Below are 19,011 nucleotides of genomic sequence, written 5' to 3' on the forward strand. Positions count from 1 at the left end.
ATGGAGAGAGCTGAATCTACCGCCAAACTTGTCGACAATGATCAACTGGACCTTCATAATGAACAGTCGGAATATGAAGGTAAATTAAAATTGAAAGCATTTTTATTATTATTATAATTTCTGAGTAGGAATCTTCTATGCTTATTTACAGTTACTGTTAGTTCCAATCGTGAATATAGATGATCGAATTCCCCAACTTTTGAGCACGAATTAAATTAAGCTACAACCCTTCATCCTTAACGTATGCAAATTTATTTGGAAAGTGTTAAGGGTGTATGTGTCAATTTCAAACTCCCGTAATTTTTTTTAGTCAAGGCTGTAAGCTACGTTTTGAATTAATCGGGCATAATAGCTGAACGTACGTTCTGCATTTTGGCTTTTTGCCGCTATATATATTGCATCATATCTATTTAGTTTATAAAATGTGGAAAAATATACGTGTAGCTGTATTATGAATCTATTTCTTAACAACATAATCTTTGGAATTGATTTCTAGAATAACAAGACATAAGAATTCACCAATGTTCTTATTCATCAACCATAATTAAAGTAATTATGATATATTGTTTCTTTTGATGTAGGTTTCTCCTCTGGTTACGAATCTTCCTCTGACGTATCGGATGCTGAACATTCTGAATATCACCATGGAGACAGCCAAGTCGAAGCTGATGACGGTGTGGGTTTAGAATGTGACGTCAGCGGTAGCCATGTGAAGTATCAGAATACAAGCGCCCTCTGTGATCATCTGAAGTACATCATGTCAATGCCCGACCTCTGTGACGTCACATTCATTGTTGGTCCAACCAGAGTTCCCATCTATGGGGTCCAGGCCATTTTGTCTACTCGCAGCAGGTAAATAAACGAGAGTGACATAAAGATCATTTTTAAATGTGTTTGAACTTGAACCCCCCCCCCCTAAAATTCAACTTTTTCGGACGATTTATATTATTGGTATTTTGAAAAATTCGTTTATGACACCATTGACCATCTGGTTGTCTCAAATCATCATACTTTTTGGTTTGGTTTGATTAGTTTAACGTACTATAAACAGCCAGGGTCATTATCAAAAGATCATGTAAAATATTATGTACCCTATCACAGAGTTATCTGCCCTTACGTTTAGGTATTTTATAATTAATAGTTACTTCTGGTCTTTGCGATTGTTGTAACGTAATACTTTTCAGACAAAACGACGTAAATATTGCTCACAAAATAATGACGTCACAATAGATTCCTACGCGCAAGGGAGATAACTCTATAAAATGCAAAGACAGACTTATAAATGCAATATTAAAAGAGCCAATATACATAAAAAAGATCTCGTTTTTATAATATTGACCAACTTTTCTAAATTGATTCTATTATTGTTTCAGAGTTATGTACCAGCTCATCCTGAAGAACGAACGCGCTGTGTCAGAAGCCAAGAAGTCCAGGAAGACCAGACAGTCCCGTCTAACTATAGAAGTGAACAAGTACCTGCCCGAGGACTTCCGAAAGATCGTGCAATTCATCCACTGTGGTTCTGTGGATATAGACTCCAGAAGTGTTGCAGGTAAGAAAAAAAAGTTTTGCTTCTATTCTTAACATTTTCCTTTTCATGGAACAAACGAAGTATTAAATTAATTATACAAACTTCAATCATGATTATTTAGCAAACATAAGTGCTTCCGTTTACTCTCAATTATGTGCGAAACAATTCCTTTTATATTTTAAAGGTAGGTTTCGCTCAAGCAAATAAATATTTTTTGTAAAACCGGACAAATAGGAGAAAAGACGAAAAATCATATTAAAAGTACCTCAATTTAATTTCTTAATGCGTATGAAATTGAACAAACGTGTCTTGAATACAAAATTGAGGGAAATCCTTGATAATATAAAACGACTGACGGACGAAATACGATGCAAATGAGGCTGCAATGATTTGGGTTGTCGAAGTTTCGCGCATGCGCATTGCTGCGTACTAAGCGTAAACAAAACATGGATGATCGAAAGCGTGTGAGAAAAAAAACTGTGTCTGAATCGGCAACAAAGTGGAGGAAATTATAATGGAATCGGTAGCACCCTAGGATATTTATAGGGAATTAAATTCAGAGATGGCATGTAGCGATAGAAGAAACAGAAGCCAAATCTCAAGCGGAACTTGCCCGGATCTGTTGGGACTCGTGTAACGGCGTTGCACGTGGTGAGTTAAATTTTCAACACATATGCTGCGCACATACAGCCGCAGACTAACTACATGTATGTTTGGTGTACTAAGCTAGCGAGCGTATGTAAGTAACATGTGAAGTGTTTTAGCATATATGATATGTATAAACAGTCCATCGTACTTCGATTTGTTCTTGTTTTTTTAACTAAACATGCCGTGGCAAACTGTCACTGCCATCTGACTTTTTGTTGCACGCTTCCGTGTTTGTTGCTGCGGCCTCGTTTTGGAAAAAAATACGTCATGTTCTATGTAAAGGTTGACTTTGCTCTATTTTTAGAGGAGTATTTTCCTGGTCAAGCTAGGCAACTGACCACCCATATTGTTCGCTGTATGCATTGAAAATGATCTGAAGATTATATCTATGTACAGGATAAATTTCAATTTCGTAGTCTTTATATTTCATTGGGCGAAACCTACCTTTAATGTTAAACTATTACTTTAGATTTTAATGTCAAATTTCTATTACTTTAGATTTTAATGTCAAATTTCTATTACTTTAGATTTTAATGTCAAATTTCTATTACTTTAGATTTTAATGTCAAATTTCTATTACTTTAGATTTTAATATTAAATTTCTATTACTTTAGATTTTAATGTCAAATTTCTATTACTTTAGATTTCAATGTTAAATTCCTAGTGCTTTATATTTTAGTTTTGTTAAATTGTTAATTACCGATTACTTAAGATCTTAATGATGTTAACTTCTCATAAATAGATTTATCGGTTTACATTTGCATTATATTTATACATGATATCGTTGTATTTTCAGGTTTACTATGTGGTGCTAAACAGTTTGGGTTAGACGACTTGAGGAGAGCCTGCTGGGATTATGTCCGGAGATGTTCACAGACCCGACCCCAGTCTCTGATGACCATTCAGAGAGGAGCGAACCAGTACATACACCATCGTTATGGCATCAAGCTCTTCACCAAGGTAGGCATAATACTTATCTACAAATTTACATCAATTATCTTCATATATAAATCAACATTCAAATTAAAAGAAAAACATATGATGAACTCACCTCTTTAAAATAACTCCCAATATTTTTTTAAAATAAATCTTTGATTTCCATCAAAATCAACGATCTATACGCTAGATTATGTAAATATACTTAATAATAAATTCATGAAAACAATGCAATCATATATCCTATGCATCCATATTCACACATTGTATGTTTTACAACAATTTGTTAATGTGAAAATTACAAGAAATTCAACTTTAAATCAGACATACTCATCTGCTTAAGGAATTATATTGATAATTTTGTGTTTTATTTGTAGATCCAGCATCTGGTGACACCGACTACCCAGAGAGTGGTCACTGAGACGACAGTGTGAGATATACAACACAACAGTTCCTGTATAGTGCTAGTGACCCCAAGTGCTAGGGTTATCTCCCCTGCCAGATGTTGAAATTATCTCCCTTGTCACTTTCAGATGTAGAGATTATCTCTCATGACTGACATTATAAGTAAGTAACTCCAGCTTTACAATGGAGAGCACGGAGAGGATTTTTGTCAATCTCAGGTACATCATCAAGAATGTGAAGGGCAATGTATAAAAAAGACAAGTCTTGGGCCAAGACATCATATTGTGAAGCCGATTTTAACGGACACTGTACATGTGTGCTATTATCTAACGAAACGTGCTAATATATGTGCTGTAAAATATGTTTATTTTTTATAATTAAAAAAAATAAACCAAATCAAAAAATCACATTCCCATTTTGTTTATTATTTTTAATTTGTGGCTTCAGTAATGCAACCACATTTTATTATAGCAACATTAATTGTAGGCTACCGGAGTGATAAGAACCGTTTATCTGATTGTACGATAATATAAAATATTTTTGTGTATTCACATGATTTGTGTGTATTGTCTTCAAAGGTTTGTCAGCTTTCCCTTTGGGACCTATTCAGTATAGTCAATGAAACAATGATATTAATTGGTAACGACAATTCAACAATTCTCTTTGTATTTAACAATTTACCTTACAAAACAATGTTAACACTGTCTTGAAGTCATCTACATGTATCTGTAATTTTCATGCCTTCGGTTATTGAGTTTTATATAGATATTTTCCATCGAAAAGAATTTCATGGAAATCTTATTCAAGAAATTTGCTTAATTAAAACGTTATTTTGTTATGAGTTCCTATAAAATGCTTTAAGGAACACACCAAAAAGGTTTTGTTTGTTTGTTCCTGAAGTCTCACTAGGGATGCTCACATACTGCGATCCGTAAAACTATTACCAGGTATGTACACAGGGACCTGAACAGTATATTTATTATATGACACTTTCATATGTAGATATGAAGGATAGGGATATTTTACCCGAGGGTCACAAAATGTTGTAAAACCCGGGGCTTGCAGAGGGTTTTACAACATTTTGTGATCCCAGATTCAGATTCAGATTTCTTTATTACGCTCTGGCACGCTTAGTCAAATCAGTGTATTACATTTTGACATGACGGAACACAATCAACATGGCGTTAGCATAATATGCATAATATAATCAACACAACATAAGTATAATACAGAATATAATGGACTTAATTGATCTAATTATTACAAATAAATTTCTCTAATTTCTCAATAAACCTGCTAAGTTGCGAAAGAATACGTACGTTACACAGTGAGATTAGACCTTTCATTTTTGTTAGATTAGGGTTCGTAAAATGATATTTTGGTATATGTATTTGCCTAATTTGATGAACTGATATGTGAGTACAATTAAATAAGTAATGAAATTCGTCAGCAATACCGTCAGAACAAAGGGGACAAATTCTTTCATTGCGTGGTATATTAGCCCATCGGCCCGTTTCTATGGGCAAATGTAAATAAGAAGTACATGTACGAAATTTAACAATATTTTTTCCATCTTTTTCATTCAATTTCAATAAATAATTCTCCATTTGAAAATCGTTTTAAAAAACTATATACATTTTTCCTTTTGATGACAAATTCATATTATTAAACCACCTTTGAATAAATTGATCCTGAAGTATTCGTGTATTGTTAAATACAAAATTTTAAATATATTTTGTTCAATGTACAAAATTCCTGTATATTCCATACAAAATTCAAACCTGTCTCATAAAAAATATTTCGCACAAAATCGATCCATTTAAAACTTATGTTTCCATTTACATGCAATTGGTACATTAGTTTATATTTTGCTTGACAATTTATCAGTGGAAATTAAATTATACCAAAACATGACCATTCTACATTTCACTTCAATACTCAACGGATATCTACCCAATTCACCATAGACAATAAAGTTTGGTGGTCTAAGTCTCAAACCTAAGATACGTTTACAGAATTGCAAGTGATTTTTTCAATAATAGTAATATTCTCAAAACCCCATACTTCAACAGAATATAAAAGGATAGGTTGTACCAGAGAGTCAAAAATCTTCAGTTGTAAATCAGCTGGCAGAGAAATATTTCTAATATTTTTGTAAACAGCAAATAAAGTTTTTTTTCGCCTGTTCCACTAATTTACATTTTGCTTTAGCAAATGTACCATTATAGTTAAATAAAATGCCTAAGAATGTAAAAGTTTCCAATATTTCTAATTCTTCGTTGCAAAATAAAAAGCGTAAACGTGATTGACACTTCCGTTTTGAGAATACAACAACTTTATTTTTTTTTGCGTGTTAACCGTCAGTTTCCACTCATTACAGTATATTTCAAACACATTCGATAAATTCTGTAGTCCTTCTGCTGATTCGGAAATAATAACAGTGTCATCAGCATAAAGGATAAGAAACAATCCGAAATCATCACTCAAGCTTTTCATAGTTTGGAGGCAACTGGCGTCATTTTCATGAAAAAAGTCTTCCAAATCATTTAGATAAATTGCAAATAAAACAGGTGACAAATTTTCCCCTTGTTTAAGACCAATATTACAATCAAATAATCCTGACAGTTTATTTCCTTTCTTGACATACGCTTTCGTGTTGGCATTTAAGTTAATCATGAATTTTAAAATTTCCCCGGTTAAGTTACTTTTTTGAACCTTTTTTTCCCCATAATCCTATTCTCCAAACAGAGTCGAAAGCTTTTTTGAATGTTGCTTTCTAAAGCCAGCTTGAGCACCACTAATGATACGAAGTTCATCAGATAACTTATTAAAGGGACAATTCAGTCTAAGTGTACATTAAAACTTGCACATATTCCGGCAAAAAACCAGTTCTAATGGAAATTAGATAAGTTGGTTTTACTGTGATATGCCAGAAAAGCCCACTGTAGTGAAATGTATGTGAAATCTTCAATCGCGATTACACATAGTCTTGCATGCCGATCCCTGACCCTTGACTGTGTAGTAAAGATTTTTTTTGTCTATTACTACTTAAATCGCTCTTACAGTTGTATTAACATTGCTAAATGAATGTTCTTGTCTAAAAATAATTTCATCAACTCCTCGGTGGTAATGTATTGCATTTGTTTAACGTGCGTTATACTTTGACTCGGGTATGGGTACAGCGTACATGTTGTGCCTGCGTAATCGTATTGATCAACGATTTGGAATTTCAATGGTACATTGTGTATTTATCAAAATACTTAACAATGTTGTGGAATTTGTCACTATTTCGTGCCATATGTTTCATAAGGAATATAGATCAATACATTTATGTCACATTTTGCTTCGTGGTTATGTAATGAATTAGCCTCACTGAAATGTCCCTTTAAGTCTGGTATTCAAAATAGATGTGAACATTTTTACTAAGCAAGATACCAGACTTGTCGATCTATAATTATCTAAGTTCTTCGGATCTCCTTTATTTTTATACAAAGGTTTTATTACACCGATTTTCAACGATTCTGGGATACATGCCGTATTTAAAACAATATAGAACAGTTTATGATAGACATTTAAAAAATAGGTCCAATGTGTTTTTTATGTATTCATTTATAATACAGTCTATACCACCTGCCTTATTATTACTAAGATTTTTAACTGCATGCTTTATTTCATCAACAGTAATTACATCATTCAATATAGCATCAAACAAACCATTATTTACATCATCGAAGTCAAAATATTCGTCTGTATTATCTCCCTTGTTAAGATTTTTAAAATAATCATATAGTTCCTCAATTTTAATATCAAAGTTTTTTGTTCATTTGAATTACCTCTAATATCATTTAATAACCTCCAAAATGTTTTGGGGTTACATTTCGCAGTGTGTCTTATTTCATTCTGTTTCTTCTCTTTATGCATCAAATGTTTATTTAAAGTTTTTCTTTACATTTTGCTCGTATGTTCTAACGTTTATTGTTTCTACAATGTTTATATTTGTTTTCAGCTGTATGAAATTCTTTCCTTCTTTTACGACAGTCATTCCCAAACCAAGGTTTATTATTGGTTTGGCTAATATCCTTTGCACTATTTTTTGTACCAAATACCTTTATAGCAGATGTCTTAAATAAATCACTGTTATTATTTACAACATTATCGATATCCTTAGATGTGATATTGTTATTCTCCTTCTCAGTTAAGGATTCTAACTGTTAATTATAAAAGGATTGTTGTTGTTAAAATTAGATAATACTATTAAATAGTCTACAACACTTGTGTCGTTACAAGTAGTTTTCCAACAGATTTTTCCCTTCCGACTCTTCCATTTTAATTATAAAAGGATTGTTGTTGTTGTTTATCTGCTCTTCATTTAATGTAAGTATTATCTTTAGATTAGATAAGTTTAGATCAATATCTCTTGGTGAAGTTTCAGTATTATTTTTACTACTTAAACGAGATACAATTCTACTATGTACATCAGACAATAAAGGGTCAAAATCCATGACATCAAAATCAGTGATTAATTCAAAGAAATTAGATGATACTATTAAAATCAGTGATTAACACTTGTGTCGTTACTAGTAGTTTTTCCAACAGATTTATCCCTCCGACTCTTCCATTTTCAATGTACATATAGAGACAGAACAGTGTTTTGATTGCGTTAAAGGTGGTATGAACACAATGGGATACAGACATATTCAATGTAGCTCGTAACAACTGTATGGAATTCCCCCGAACATTCCCGAGGAAAGCCCCTCGGTTGTAGCCCCGACCAGCGATTCATTTTGTTGTTTATTACCGTAACAATGCAAGACACATCTTTTGTTTTGATGTCAAATATATATATTTAATTGGATCTAATAGAAACTCTTTATTGTTATTTTGAAATCCGTCAATTTATGACGCAAAATCTTATCGAAGCGTGAACTAGAAGTAGGCCGAACCTACACTGCGTTTGTATTCCTGTAGCATAATAGCTCGAAGGTTCGACGACAAGCAGTCAAATGGCACTGAAAGTATAAAAAACAGACTTAAGCATGCAATGCAAACAACAAAACAGTGCGAAGATGACATTCATACAATGGGAGAATCAATCAACGCATTACAAATAGCAGCTGACAATACACAGAAACAAATATGTGATATTAAAAAACAGCTGAAAAACAAAATACCGGTACACGCGAAGAATCAAAAGTGTACCGCTGATCAGGATATGTACCAAGTTGAAGTCACTAACCGATTTATTCCACTACAAGAGTCGCCCAATGCAGCAATCTCAACTCCCTCGTGCGATGCCTTAGAACAGACTTACTCTCCCCCAAAAAAACAAACCACAGAGCCCCGAACCTTCGAAAATTCACAAACACAATAGCGAGTCATCCGGATTAGCCGAAACCTACTCATCAATTGTTGGAAATAAAACCCCAAAAACGAAAGATATTGGTTCAACTGCGAACGCGACGTCAACCATACCTGTACATTTTCCGTCGTCAGTGTGTAAATCTTTCGGTAAGTCGGCGTCAGAACCAAAAAGAAATGACTTCGTTGGATTTACAACATACCAAAGAAAACGAACACGCAGATACTATGTTTATGGTATAAACAAAAAACTTTCCTCAGAAAATGGTATGAGGAAATTTCTTGAAGAGAAAAACGTTACTGTAACGTTTCTAAGATATTTCGAAAAGCGTTGGAAACGGACCGCGTCAGCTCAAGTAAACGTCATTGATAATGAAAACAACACTCTTGAAAATCCCTATTTCTGGCCGGAAGGTGTATCTATCCGCCAGTGGCTCCCTAAATCAGTTTTTATCAATGAACAAAACGACCATGAGTAGCACACTAAATATTTTTTGTTGGAACATTGAAGGTGTTATGGCTGGCACGCCATACCTCCTCAAATGTCTTGAAGAACACGACATTGATATTTGTGGACTATCCGAACATTGGGTGAGAGAATATAATATGTCATTTTTCAATACTTTTAGTCAATGTGGTTATTCAAGCTTAGTAAAACCTGTTTTTGAAATTGACCCATTTCGATATAAATGTAACATAAGAGGAGGCGTTTGCATGCTTTACAAATCCCATTTAAATATTCAAGAAATTGTAACCGATAGTCCACGTATTGTTGGTGGTGAAATTCAACAATCTGATAGTTATAACATCTATGTTTTTGTGGTATACATGCCTTCATCCTCAAGACATCTAGATGTTTTTAAAGAGACTCTTGATATATTAGAATCTCTAGTTTCCGTTTACTCAGACAAAGGAAAAATTATCGTAATTGGTGACTTAAATGTAAAAATCAGTGGTCCAAGGTACCATTTCCAACCCAATAAAAGGTCGGATGTATTTGATTTGTTCTTACAGAGAAATAATTTAAGTTCGATAAACGTCCAAGTTGACTGTAAAGGTCCTAATTATACATTCTGTCCTGTCACGGGCAATTGTACGATGATTGACCATATCCTTGTAGAAAACAGTATTGTTGATTTAGTAAAGAAATCTGAGGTACTAGACGAATGTGATGCAAATATGTCTGAACACCTTCCTGTTTTGTGTTCTTTTACCATTCCAAGAGTCTCGCCAAAACAAGGCACTACAGAATTTTTAAGATACAACTGGCGCAAAGCAGCAAAGAATGATAAAATACAAAAGTATAAATATTTTATTAGTTCTTATCTCAATTCAGTAGATTTTCCCAAAAACATACGCTCAACATCAGATATTGATATTTATTACGAAAGTTTGAAATCCGTTCTCCTACTAGCATCAAAAGAATGCATTCCGAAACGTAAATTCAAGAGCCATTTGAAACCCTATTGGAGTGACGATTTGACAAGTGATCACAAGCTTGTGCTTCGTAAAAGACAACTTTGGAAAGCTAATGGTAAACGTAGAGGAAACGATGTTTATTTCTTAGATTACAAATCTTGTAAAAGTATGTTTAGAAATAAGTTGAGATGTGCCTTTAACGAATACATGAGACGTCAATTTGAAGAAATTGATCAATCAGGCGAAGTCGACCAAGCTCTGTTTTGGCAATTATACAAAAATAAATCAAGTAAACCCAAATTGGTTCAAACAGAACTCAAGTACAACGGACAAGTCTTTCGTGATCCAAAAGCAATAGCAAAAGCATGGGGTTCTCATTTCAGCGCTCTTTTCCAAAATAAACCTAATGAATTGTTCGACACGGAATTTTCAAACCATATTCTTAATCATGTAAAAGATATGTCTGTAAAAGCGAAACACGACAAAGATATTTTTCTAGACAGAGAATTCGGTATTAAAGAGGTTTCTGATATTTGCAAGTGTCTTAAGACAAACAAGTCTGGTGGATCAGATGGCCTTGTATATGAGCATGTAAAATACTGCAACAATCTTATGTTAAAACATATCACGTTTTTATTCAACCTTATTGTAAAGTACGAATATATTCCACAATCGTGGAAAGTTGGTACAATAGTCACTTTATATAAAGGTAACCGGAAACCCAAAGACGACCCTAACAGTTATAGAGGTATTACATTAATTCCAATATTTTTCAAAATATTTGAGTCACTTTTGTCTTCCCGTTTGAGTCCAGTTTTAGAATCACGGACATTTCCAAATAGACATCAATCAGCATATCGTAAAAAACTGTGTAGTTTATGCACCTCTTTTAACCTGCAGGAAAGTATAAATTATAACCTAGATAATGGATCAGATGAACTCGTTGCTTTTTTAGATAGTAATAAGGCTTTCGATTCTGTATGGCAAGAAGGCTTATTCTATAAACTTTATCAAATGGGTATCAATGGAAAGGTATGGATCATTCTAAAACAGATGTATTCCCGCTTCTCCAGTAATGTTGTCTTTAATGGTTTTATGTCGAAAAAAGTAATAATGGAAAGAGGAATCTTACAGGGTGGTTCTTTATCTGCAAAAATGTACCTCGTTTTCATCAATGACTTGCTTAATGAAGTAGAATTCAGCGGGAAAGGTTCGGTAATTAATTCATCGCGGGTAAATATACCAACCCAAGCCGACGATATATGTGTTATTAGCAATAATGTAGCTAACCTTCAATACTTACTTTCTATCTGTGAGAACTACAGTAGAAAATGGAGGTTCACATTTTCCGCTTCTAAATCGAAAATTGTCATATTTACTTCCAAAAATAAGCCAAATGTTTCATGTAATGTTACAGTTTATGAAAATAAACTACCAATTGTTGATAGTATTGTTCATGTTGGTATAACATTGAATGGTAAAAATAACAATGTTCAACGTACAGAACGTGCTTGTTCTAAATTAAAGTGTGGCGTAATGTCTCTTATTCGTTCTGGTGTTCACCAGTGTGCCCTGAATCCGTTGACCACTGCTAAGATTATTAAATGCAAAGTTTATCCATCTGCACTCTACGGATGTGAGTTGTGGCAATTAAAGAAAAATGAAGTATACATGCTAGAAAAAGCACAAAATTTCATTGTCAAATCTATACAAGGTTTTAATATAAGAACAAGGTCAGATATGTCCACATCATTGATTGGTTGGTTTTCTATTGAAGTGTATATTAGTATTAAAAAATTGTTGTTCCTTGGTAGAATATGTTCCATGGATATAGGAGTTTTAACTCGCGAAATTTTCATAAAACGTCTTTTCGATTTTAAATTGTGCAGTTTTAACAGAGGATTTATCCCTGACATTATCCAAATTTTGAAAAAATATGATTTGTATTTTGTACTGGATGGATTTTTAAAATGTGGTACATTTCCAAACAAATGCAAATGGAAACATTTAGTAAATACCCATGTTAAAAAATATGAACAGTTTCAACTTTGTGAAAGGATGAAAGCTGATAAAGATTTTTCTCGTTTTTCTCTTTTACATGAAAGAATAGAACCATATGCAATATGGAAACTTGCTTTACGTTTTCCACAGTATAGTTCATGCATTAAACGAATTGTTAAAATATGCGTAGAAATGCGCGATAATGAAAATTTATATTTGTGTCATTTTTGTGGTCTAATGTATAATGATCTCATATTGCACAGTGTACTTGAATGTAGCCACACTGAGAACTTGCGAGACCAATTGTGGTGTATTATCAGTACTGTGATTTTTTTAGATTTTGTTTTTTATCTCAATTCAATGTCAAAATATCATCTACTGCATGTTCTTCTTGGTGGACTATTTAACTGGCCAATTTATCTCAAAATGAAATGGAAGACTTCAGACTAAATTCAATTATTATTGTTAACAAAATGTTCGTACAAAGTGGTATCCATAACTGACCTTTTTTCTTTTCTTTTTATTTTTTTTAGGCAAATATTTGATTGTATTAACTTCAACTGAAGTTATATGTATGCTTAATCTTGTGAACTCCAGAGTATTTGTATTATGTATGTTTTTGTGCTAGCCTTATATATAGACTTTTGATACGTATATATCTGTTATTACAAACTGTATGTATCATTTGTCTCGTCTACATATGTTTGTAGCTAATTATTATAAGCATTCTCCGCCATTAGATAATGGCGAAATGTAGTCGAATATCTAATGGTATTTTCTTGTATTGATAGATATGTATATGTGTGTGTAACTTGTGTATGTTAGAATGTTTCTTTCTTTATTTATGTATTATTTTCTGTAAACTCTTCAATATTGGAGGAAATAAAGGAAATAATAATGATAGACATTTAAAAAATAGGTCCAATGTGTTTTTTATGTATTCATTTATAATACAGTCTATACCACCTGCCTTATTATTACTAAGATTTTTAACTGCATGCTTTATTTCATCAACAGTAATTACATCATTCAATATAGCATCAAACAAACCATTATTTACATCATCGAAGTCAAAATATTAAGATTTTTAAAATAATCATATAGTTCCTCAATTTTAATATCAAAGTTTTTTGTTCATTTGAATTACCTCTAATATCATTTAATAACCTCCAAAATGTTTTGGGGTTACATTTCGCAGTGTGTCTTATTTCATTCTGTTTCTTCTCTTTATGCATCAAATGTTTATTTAAAGTTTTTCTTTACATTTTGCTCGTATGTTCTAACGTTTATTGTTTCTACAATGTTTATATTTGTTTTCAGCTGTATGAAATTCTTTCCTTCTTTTACGACAGTCATTCCCAAACCAAGGTTTATTATTGGTTTGGCTAATATCCTTTGCACTATTTTTTGTACCAAATACCTTTATAGCAGATGTCTTAAATAAATCACTGTTATTATTTACAACATTATCGATATCCTTAGATGTGATATTGTTATTCTCCTTCTCAGTTAAGGATTCTAACTGTTAATTATAAAAGGATTGTTGTTGTTAAAATTAGATAATACTATTAAATAGTCTACAACACTTGTGTCGTTACAAGTAGTTTTCCAACAGATTTTTCCCTTCCGACTCTTCCATTTTAATTATAAAAGGATTGTTGTTGTTGTTTATCTGCTCTTCATTTAATGTAAGTATTATCTTTAGATTAGATAAGTTTAGATCAATATCTCTTGGTGAAGTTTCAGTATTATTTTTACTACTTAAACGAGATACAATTCTACTATGTACATCAGACAATAAAGGGTCAAAATCCATGACATCAAAATCAGTGATTAATTCAAAGAAATTAGATGATACTATTAAAATCAGTGATTAACACTTGTGTCGTTACTAGTAGTTTTTCCAACAGATTTATCCCTCCGACTCTTCCATTTTCAATGTACATATAGAGACAGAACAGTGTTTTGATTGCGTTAAAGGTGGTATGAACACAATGGGATACAGACATATTCAATGTAGCTCGTAACAACTGTATGGAATTCCCCCGAACATTCCCGAGGAAAGCCCCTCGGTTGTAGCCCCGACCAGCGATTCATTTTGTTGTTTATTACCGTAACAATGCAAGACACATCTTTTGTTTTGATGTCAAATATATATATTTAATTGGATCTAATAGAAACTCTTTATTGTTATTTTGAAATCCGTCAACTTATGACGCAAAATCTTATCGAAGCGTGAACTAGAAGTAGGCCGAACCTACACTGCGTTTGTATTCCTACGTCATTGCGATTACGCTAATTTGAACGCAACTCCCCTCCCATTGACTATATAGGGGCATATGTAAATATACTACTTTGTTTACACAATTGCAGTAACTAATAGCCAAAATTGTTAACATTGCACTTACATTGACTTGATCTCAATAAGAGTACACCCTGTTGGGTAAGTTTCTCGAAGTCATACATATAACTAAGAACATTTTCATTTTCTTTAATATCAAACATATTCATTAGTGAATCGTCTGGTTCTATGAAATCTTGTAGAACTTTGGTTTTAGCATTAAAATCAACAAGTAAGACTACCTTACATGTCGACTTTTGGAGTTCTTTCATGTCATCCTATATTTCGTCGAATGCATTTATAGACGAATATTTAGAGTTTTCGGGGGATATATGTACACCCTAATATAATATCGTGTTCAAGACAAAAAACATCTTTGGGCAGTTTAACCCACTGTACATACTCAGAATCAGTTTTAAAAAAATGTAGAAAATATTTCAATTCCTTTTTATACACAACAACTATAACGCCAGAATTTTTTTTTCGCTTTTGAGCGATTTTTAGCAACATACGCATACTCCGATGGTATCTGTAATACATCCAAGTCATCGGTTTTGCTTTCAACAAATACAAGAATATATAATATGTACCATGAGCCTTTCAGGATATTCTTACATTTCATTTCCAAAATAACAACAGTTTTTCTGTTGTTTTTTTAATATCATATCTAGGTAAAGGAGACCTAAGTATAACCTTTACTATACAGTAGTGAATGTCAAACTTTAACAGTCTCATCAGTTTTAATCATTTTAGAAACCAGTTAGATTTTGAATTTGAGAAATGTTTTCCAAATTTTTCTAAATCAAAAATAAAATTCAAAAATAAAATTATTAAATTGAAAGCCATTTCGGTTAAGGTATAGACTTTTAAATATATGATTTGCTTGCTCTTGACATTTTTTCATCTGTAATGAATAACACTTGGAAACAGTAACTATTTTGAATACTAGTACCTATATATAGGTACATGTAATTATAATCTTCCTCAATATTAAATATGCTGTGTCATCTATTCATGTAAATGATTAATAAAACAAAAGTGAAACATGAAAGGTATACCAGATAATTCATTTCTGCGTAAGTATAAAAGCTGCAAATAGATTTTTATTAGTTTAACGTCCTATTAACAGTCAGGGTCATTTAAGGACGTGCCAGGTTTGATGGTGGAGGAAGGCTCGAGTACCCGGAGAAAAACCACCAACCAGCAGTCAGTTCCTGACAACTGCTCCACATGGGATTCGAACTTGTGAACCAGAGGTGGAGGGCTTGTGGTAATATGTCAGGGAATCTTAACCACTCAGCCACCGCGGCCCCACGAATAGAGTTCTCATAAAAGGTCTCATAAATGTTATGATAATTAGAAAGATTAGCACCTAATATAACCCATTACACTAATTGCCCACGATGAAATTTCAGTAAGCATTATACATTTCCAAGAAATTTCTCGATTAAAGCAATATATTGTTAAAGATGCTCCACCGCTGAACAAATAGTATTTTTTCACTATCAAAAACAACAGCAGACCATTTAGTATTTTTATTCAGTTACAAAAGTTACTTACTTTACACCCTTACCACCATTGAAAAGTTTAACCTTCTAATTTTAGTTTAAGTTAAAACTATGAAAAATTATTAATTGCATCCCGAAAAAATTCCGGGCCACTAAATCCTATATAGAATGAAGTACTGATTGCTCACACACAAAGGCAAAATAAATTATTTTATATTATTTTTTGTGTTAATTAGACACATACATACACGATTAAACGCCAATTATTGTTCAAATGATGAATATCATTTATGTCCTCTCGGCGGTGGAGCATCTTTAAATATCTGATGATGTAAGTGTGATCAGATGAATGTATACCATCAAGTGTTGAAAAATGACTACTGACTTAAAAGGGTCTGTGTGTTTTGAATTAAAAACTTTATATTCTTTACATGTTCACATGAGCAGTTTTCATTGGGATTGGATAAAGGGAGGTAATTGGCTTATTTGTTTATTTTTAAGGTATATTTTCTAGCCAAATGCTCAATATCTCTAAAAGAATTGCGAAAACAAAGAAATGTATGATTTGTTATGGATTGAGTGTTCAGTCAGACCAATATTGTCTATATTTTGACGAATTCTTTTAATCTACATGAGGAAAACCAGTTTCCTTTTGTTAAAATAGGGGTAGCAGAGACTATAACATGATTATTCATGATGTATATGTACATGCATAAGTAGGTGATATTTTACAAATCTTTGATGCCGTGTCATCATGAAACGATACAATCCATATTAAATGAATTTTGGTTATTTTATATATAGCAGTAGTGTTATTTTGGGTGGTTTTTTTTTGTAAAAAACTGTTTAACATTTCTCGTTCTCTAAATCGTATGTATTTGAAGAGATTGAATGTCCAGCCAGGCGGTATTTTCTATTATAACCAATTTTTTACTGATTTTTCAATAAAATGGAGGAAGCTAGCAGAGACTCTTACATGATTATTCATTAAAATACATATTCCAAGCAGCTGTAGGGTAAGAATACGAAACTTGTGATGTCGTATACAAATGTGAATTATATGGTCTTTTTAGGGGCCTGAGGTTTGGAGCCAAAAGGGATCAAATAGGCTACAACTTCAAAAATCTTCTAAAATTCCGGAAATGGTAGAATCAAATACCCTTCATAGATTGAATCACGTTTCCCTCTTGGGAGGGGGTCAAGTTAAATATAGTTTATTTATGGTAAAACACATTTTTGAGCATTATTTGGTCATTTGTAATAGACAATGAGTCAAATGTTGTCAGAATTATCAGTATGAAATGGTCATTGAATCCTATTAACAAATTTTCCATGACTGACCCCCAGGGGCCTGAGGGATGGGGCTCAAAGGGGTCAAATAGAATAGGATTAAATTTAAAAAACCATCTAAAATTCTGGAAATGGTAGAATCAAATACTTTTCATAGATGGAAAGGTCTTAAGGTCCTTTGCAATAGCTATGAATTATATATGACCCTGGGGTCTCATGTTTCTCCCTCGGGAGGGTGTCGTGTTTACTATAGTTTGTATAGGGAAAACACATTTTTGAACATTATTTGGTCATTTGTAATAGAAAATGAGTCAAATGTTGTCAGAATTATCAGTATGATATGGCCATTGAATCCTATTAACAAATTTTCCATGACTGACTCCCAGGGGCTTGAGGAGTGGGTCAAAAGGGGTTTCTTTTAACTAGTAAATGCTTTTTAAAGATTTGAACCGGCTTTGCAATGTTCTTTGCTTCTTTCTGTATCAGCACTCAGGTGACCATCAAGGCCTCTTGGGCCTCTTATTTTCTTCTGAACTGCGTCCAATTTTACTATGAGATATTAGTCCATGGGAGGATATTACGACAGTGATAGTAACCCCTGGAGTATTTAGGATGTAGCCAAAAATGATTTCTGCAAGCCTGTGATTGGTCAGTTTTTTTCTTCCGAAGTGGCTCCAATTTTACTATGAGAAAGTCCAGGGGTGGATATTACATCAGTGATAGTAACCCATGGAGTAATGAGGATGTAGCTTAAAAGGATTTTTTCATTTTTTAATTACTTTCCTTTGTTGGTGTTTTATAGACAATCAATTAAAATGTATCTTTCAGGTTAACTGCCAGTATATATCATACAATGAACTACCAAAGTTGTTTAAATAAATAACGTTGACCTTTATTCAAGGTCACAGGGGTCAAATAGACTAAAATCCTTAAATGACTTAAAGCTCTGGTATATGTTTAGGTCATCTGACCCGAAGGGTCAGGAAGATCTATTGTCAACATGGATCGTTCGTCGTCGTGCGCCATCAGCAGTTCGCCTGATATTGGGTCTGTGGCATGCTAAAATGAATGACTACCAATTTGTTTAGATAAATGACCTTGACTTTCATTCAAGGTCACATGGGTCAAATAAGCTAAAATCTTTAAACGACTTCATGTGAACACGTAGGTGGCCTAGAGACCTGATATTGCGCCCGTGGCATGCAGAGATGAAAAGCTACCAAGTATCTTCAAATGAAGGACATTGACCTTCATTCAAGGTCACAGGGGTCAAATAGGCTAAAATCTTAAAACAACCTCTTGTGAATAACTAAGAGGCCTAAAGACCTGATAACGGGTCTGTGGCATGCTAGAATGAATGACTACCAAGTTTGTTCAAATGAAGGACCTTGACCTTCATTCAAGGTCCAGGGATCAAAAAGGCTAAAATCTTTTAAACGACCTCTTGTGAATAACTGAGAGGCCTAGAGACCTGATATTGGGCATGTGACATGCTGGGATGAAGGACTACCAAGTTTGTTCAAATGAAGGAGATTGGCCTTTAATCAAGGTCACAGGGGTCAAAAATGCTAAAA

At 33.1% G+C, this 19,011-nt stretch overlaps 1 protein-coding gene across 1 annotated transcript; it reads left to right on the top strand.

Moving 5' to 3' along the window:
- Positions 1–3,819, top strand: LOC138310180 (serine-enriched protein-like). Its single transcript, XM_069251300.1, has 5 exons — positions 1–79; positions 582–852; positions 1,374–1,552; positions 2,976–3,139; positions 3,493–3,819. The coding sequence occupies exons 1-5, from the start codon at positions 1–3 to the stop codon at positions 3,547–3,549; spliced, it is 750 nt and encodes a 249-aa protein (XP_069107401.1). The 3' UTR covers positions 3,550–3,819.
- The last annotated feature ends 15,192 nt before the right edge of the window (positions 3,820–19,011 follow it).

This window comes from Argopecten irradians, chromosome 16, assembly GCF_041381155.1.
Source record: "Argopecten irradians isolate NY chromosome 16, Ai_NY, whole genome shotgun sequence".
NCBI classification, from domain to species: Eukaryota; Metazoa; Mollusca; class Bivalvia; order Pectinida; family Pectinidae; genus Argopecten; species Argopecten irradians.

Excerpts from the sequence above, each read along its gene's own strand:
- LOC138310180 (XM_069251300.1), top strand. The coding sequence starts at position 1 with ATGGAGAGAGCTGAATCTACCGCCAAACTTGTCGACAATGATCAACTG. Across the intron at positions 80-581 it reads TGAACAGTCGGAATATGAAG|GTTTCTCCTCTGGTTACGAA; the intron begins GTAAATTAAAAT and ends CTTTTGATGTAG. Across the intron at positions 853-1,373 it reads ATTTTGTCTACTCGCAGCAG|AGTTATGTACCAGCTCATCC; the intron begins GTAAATAAACGA and ends TTATTGTTTCAG.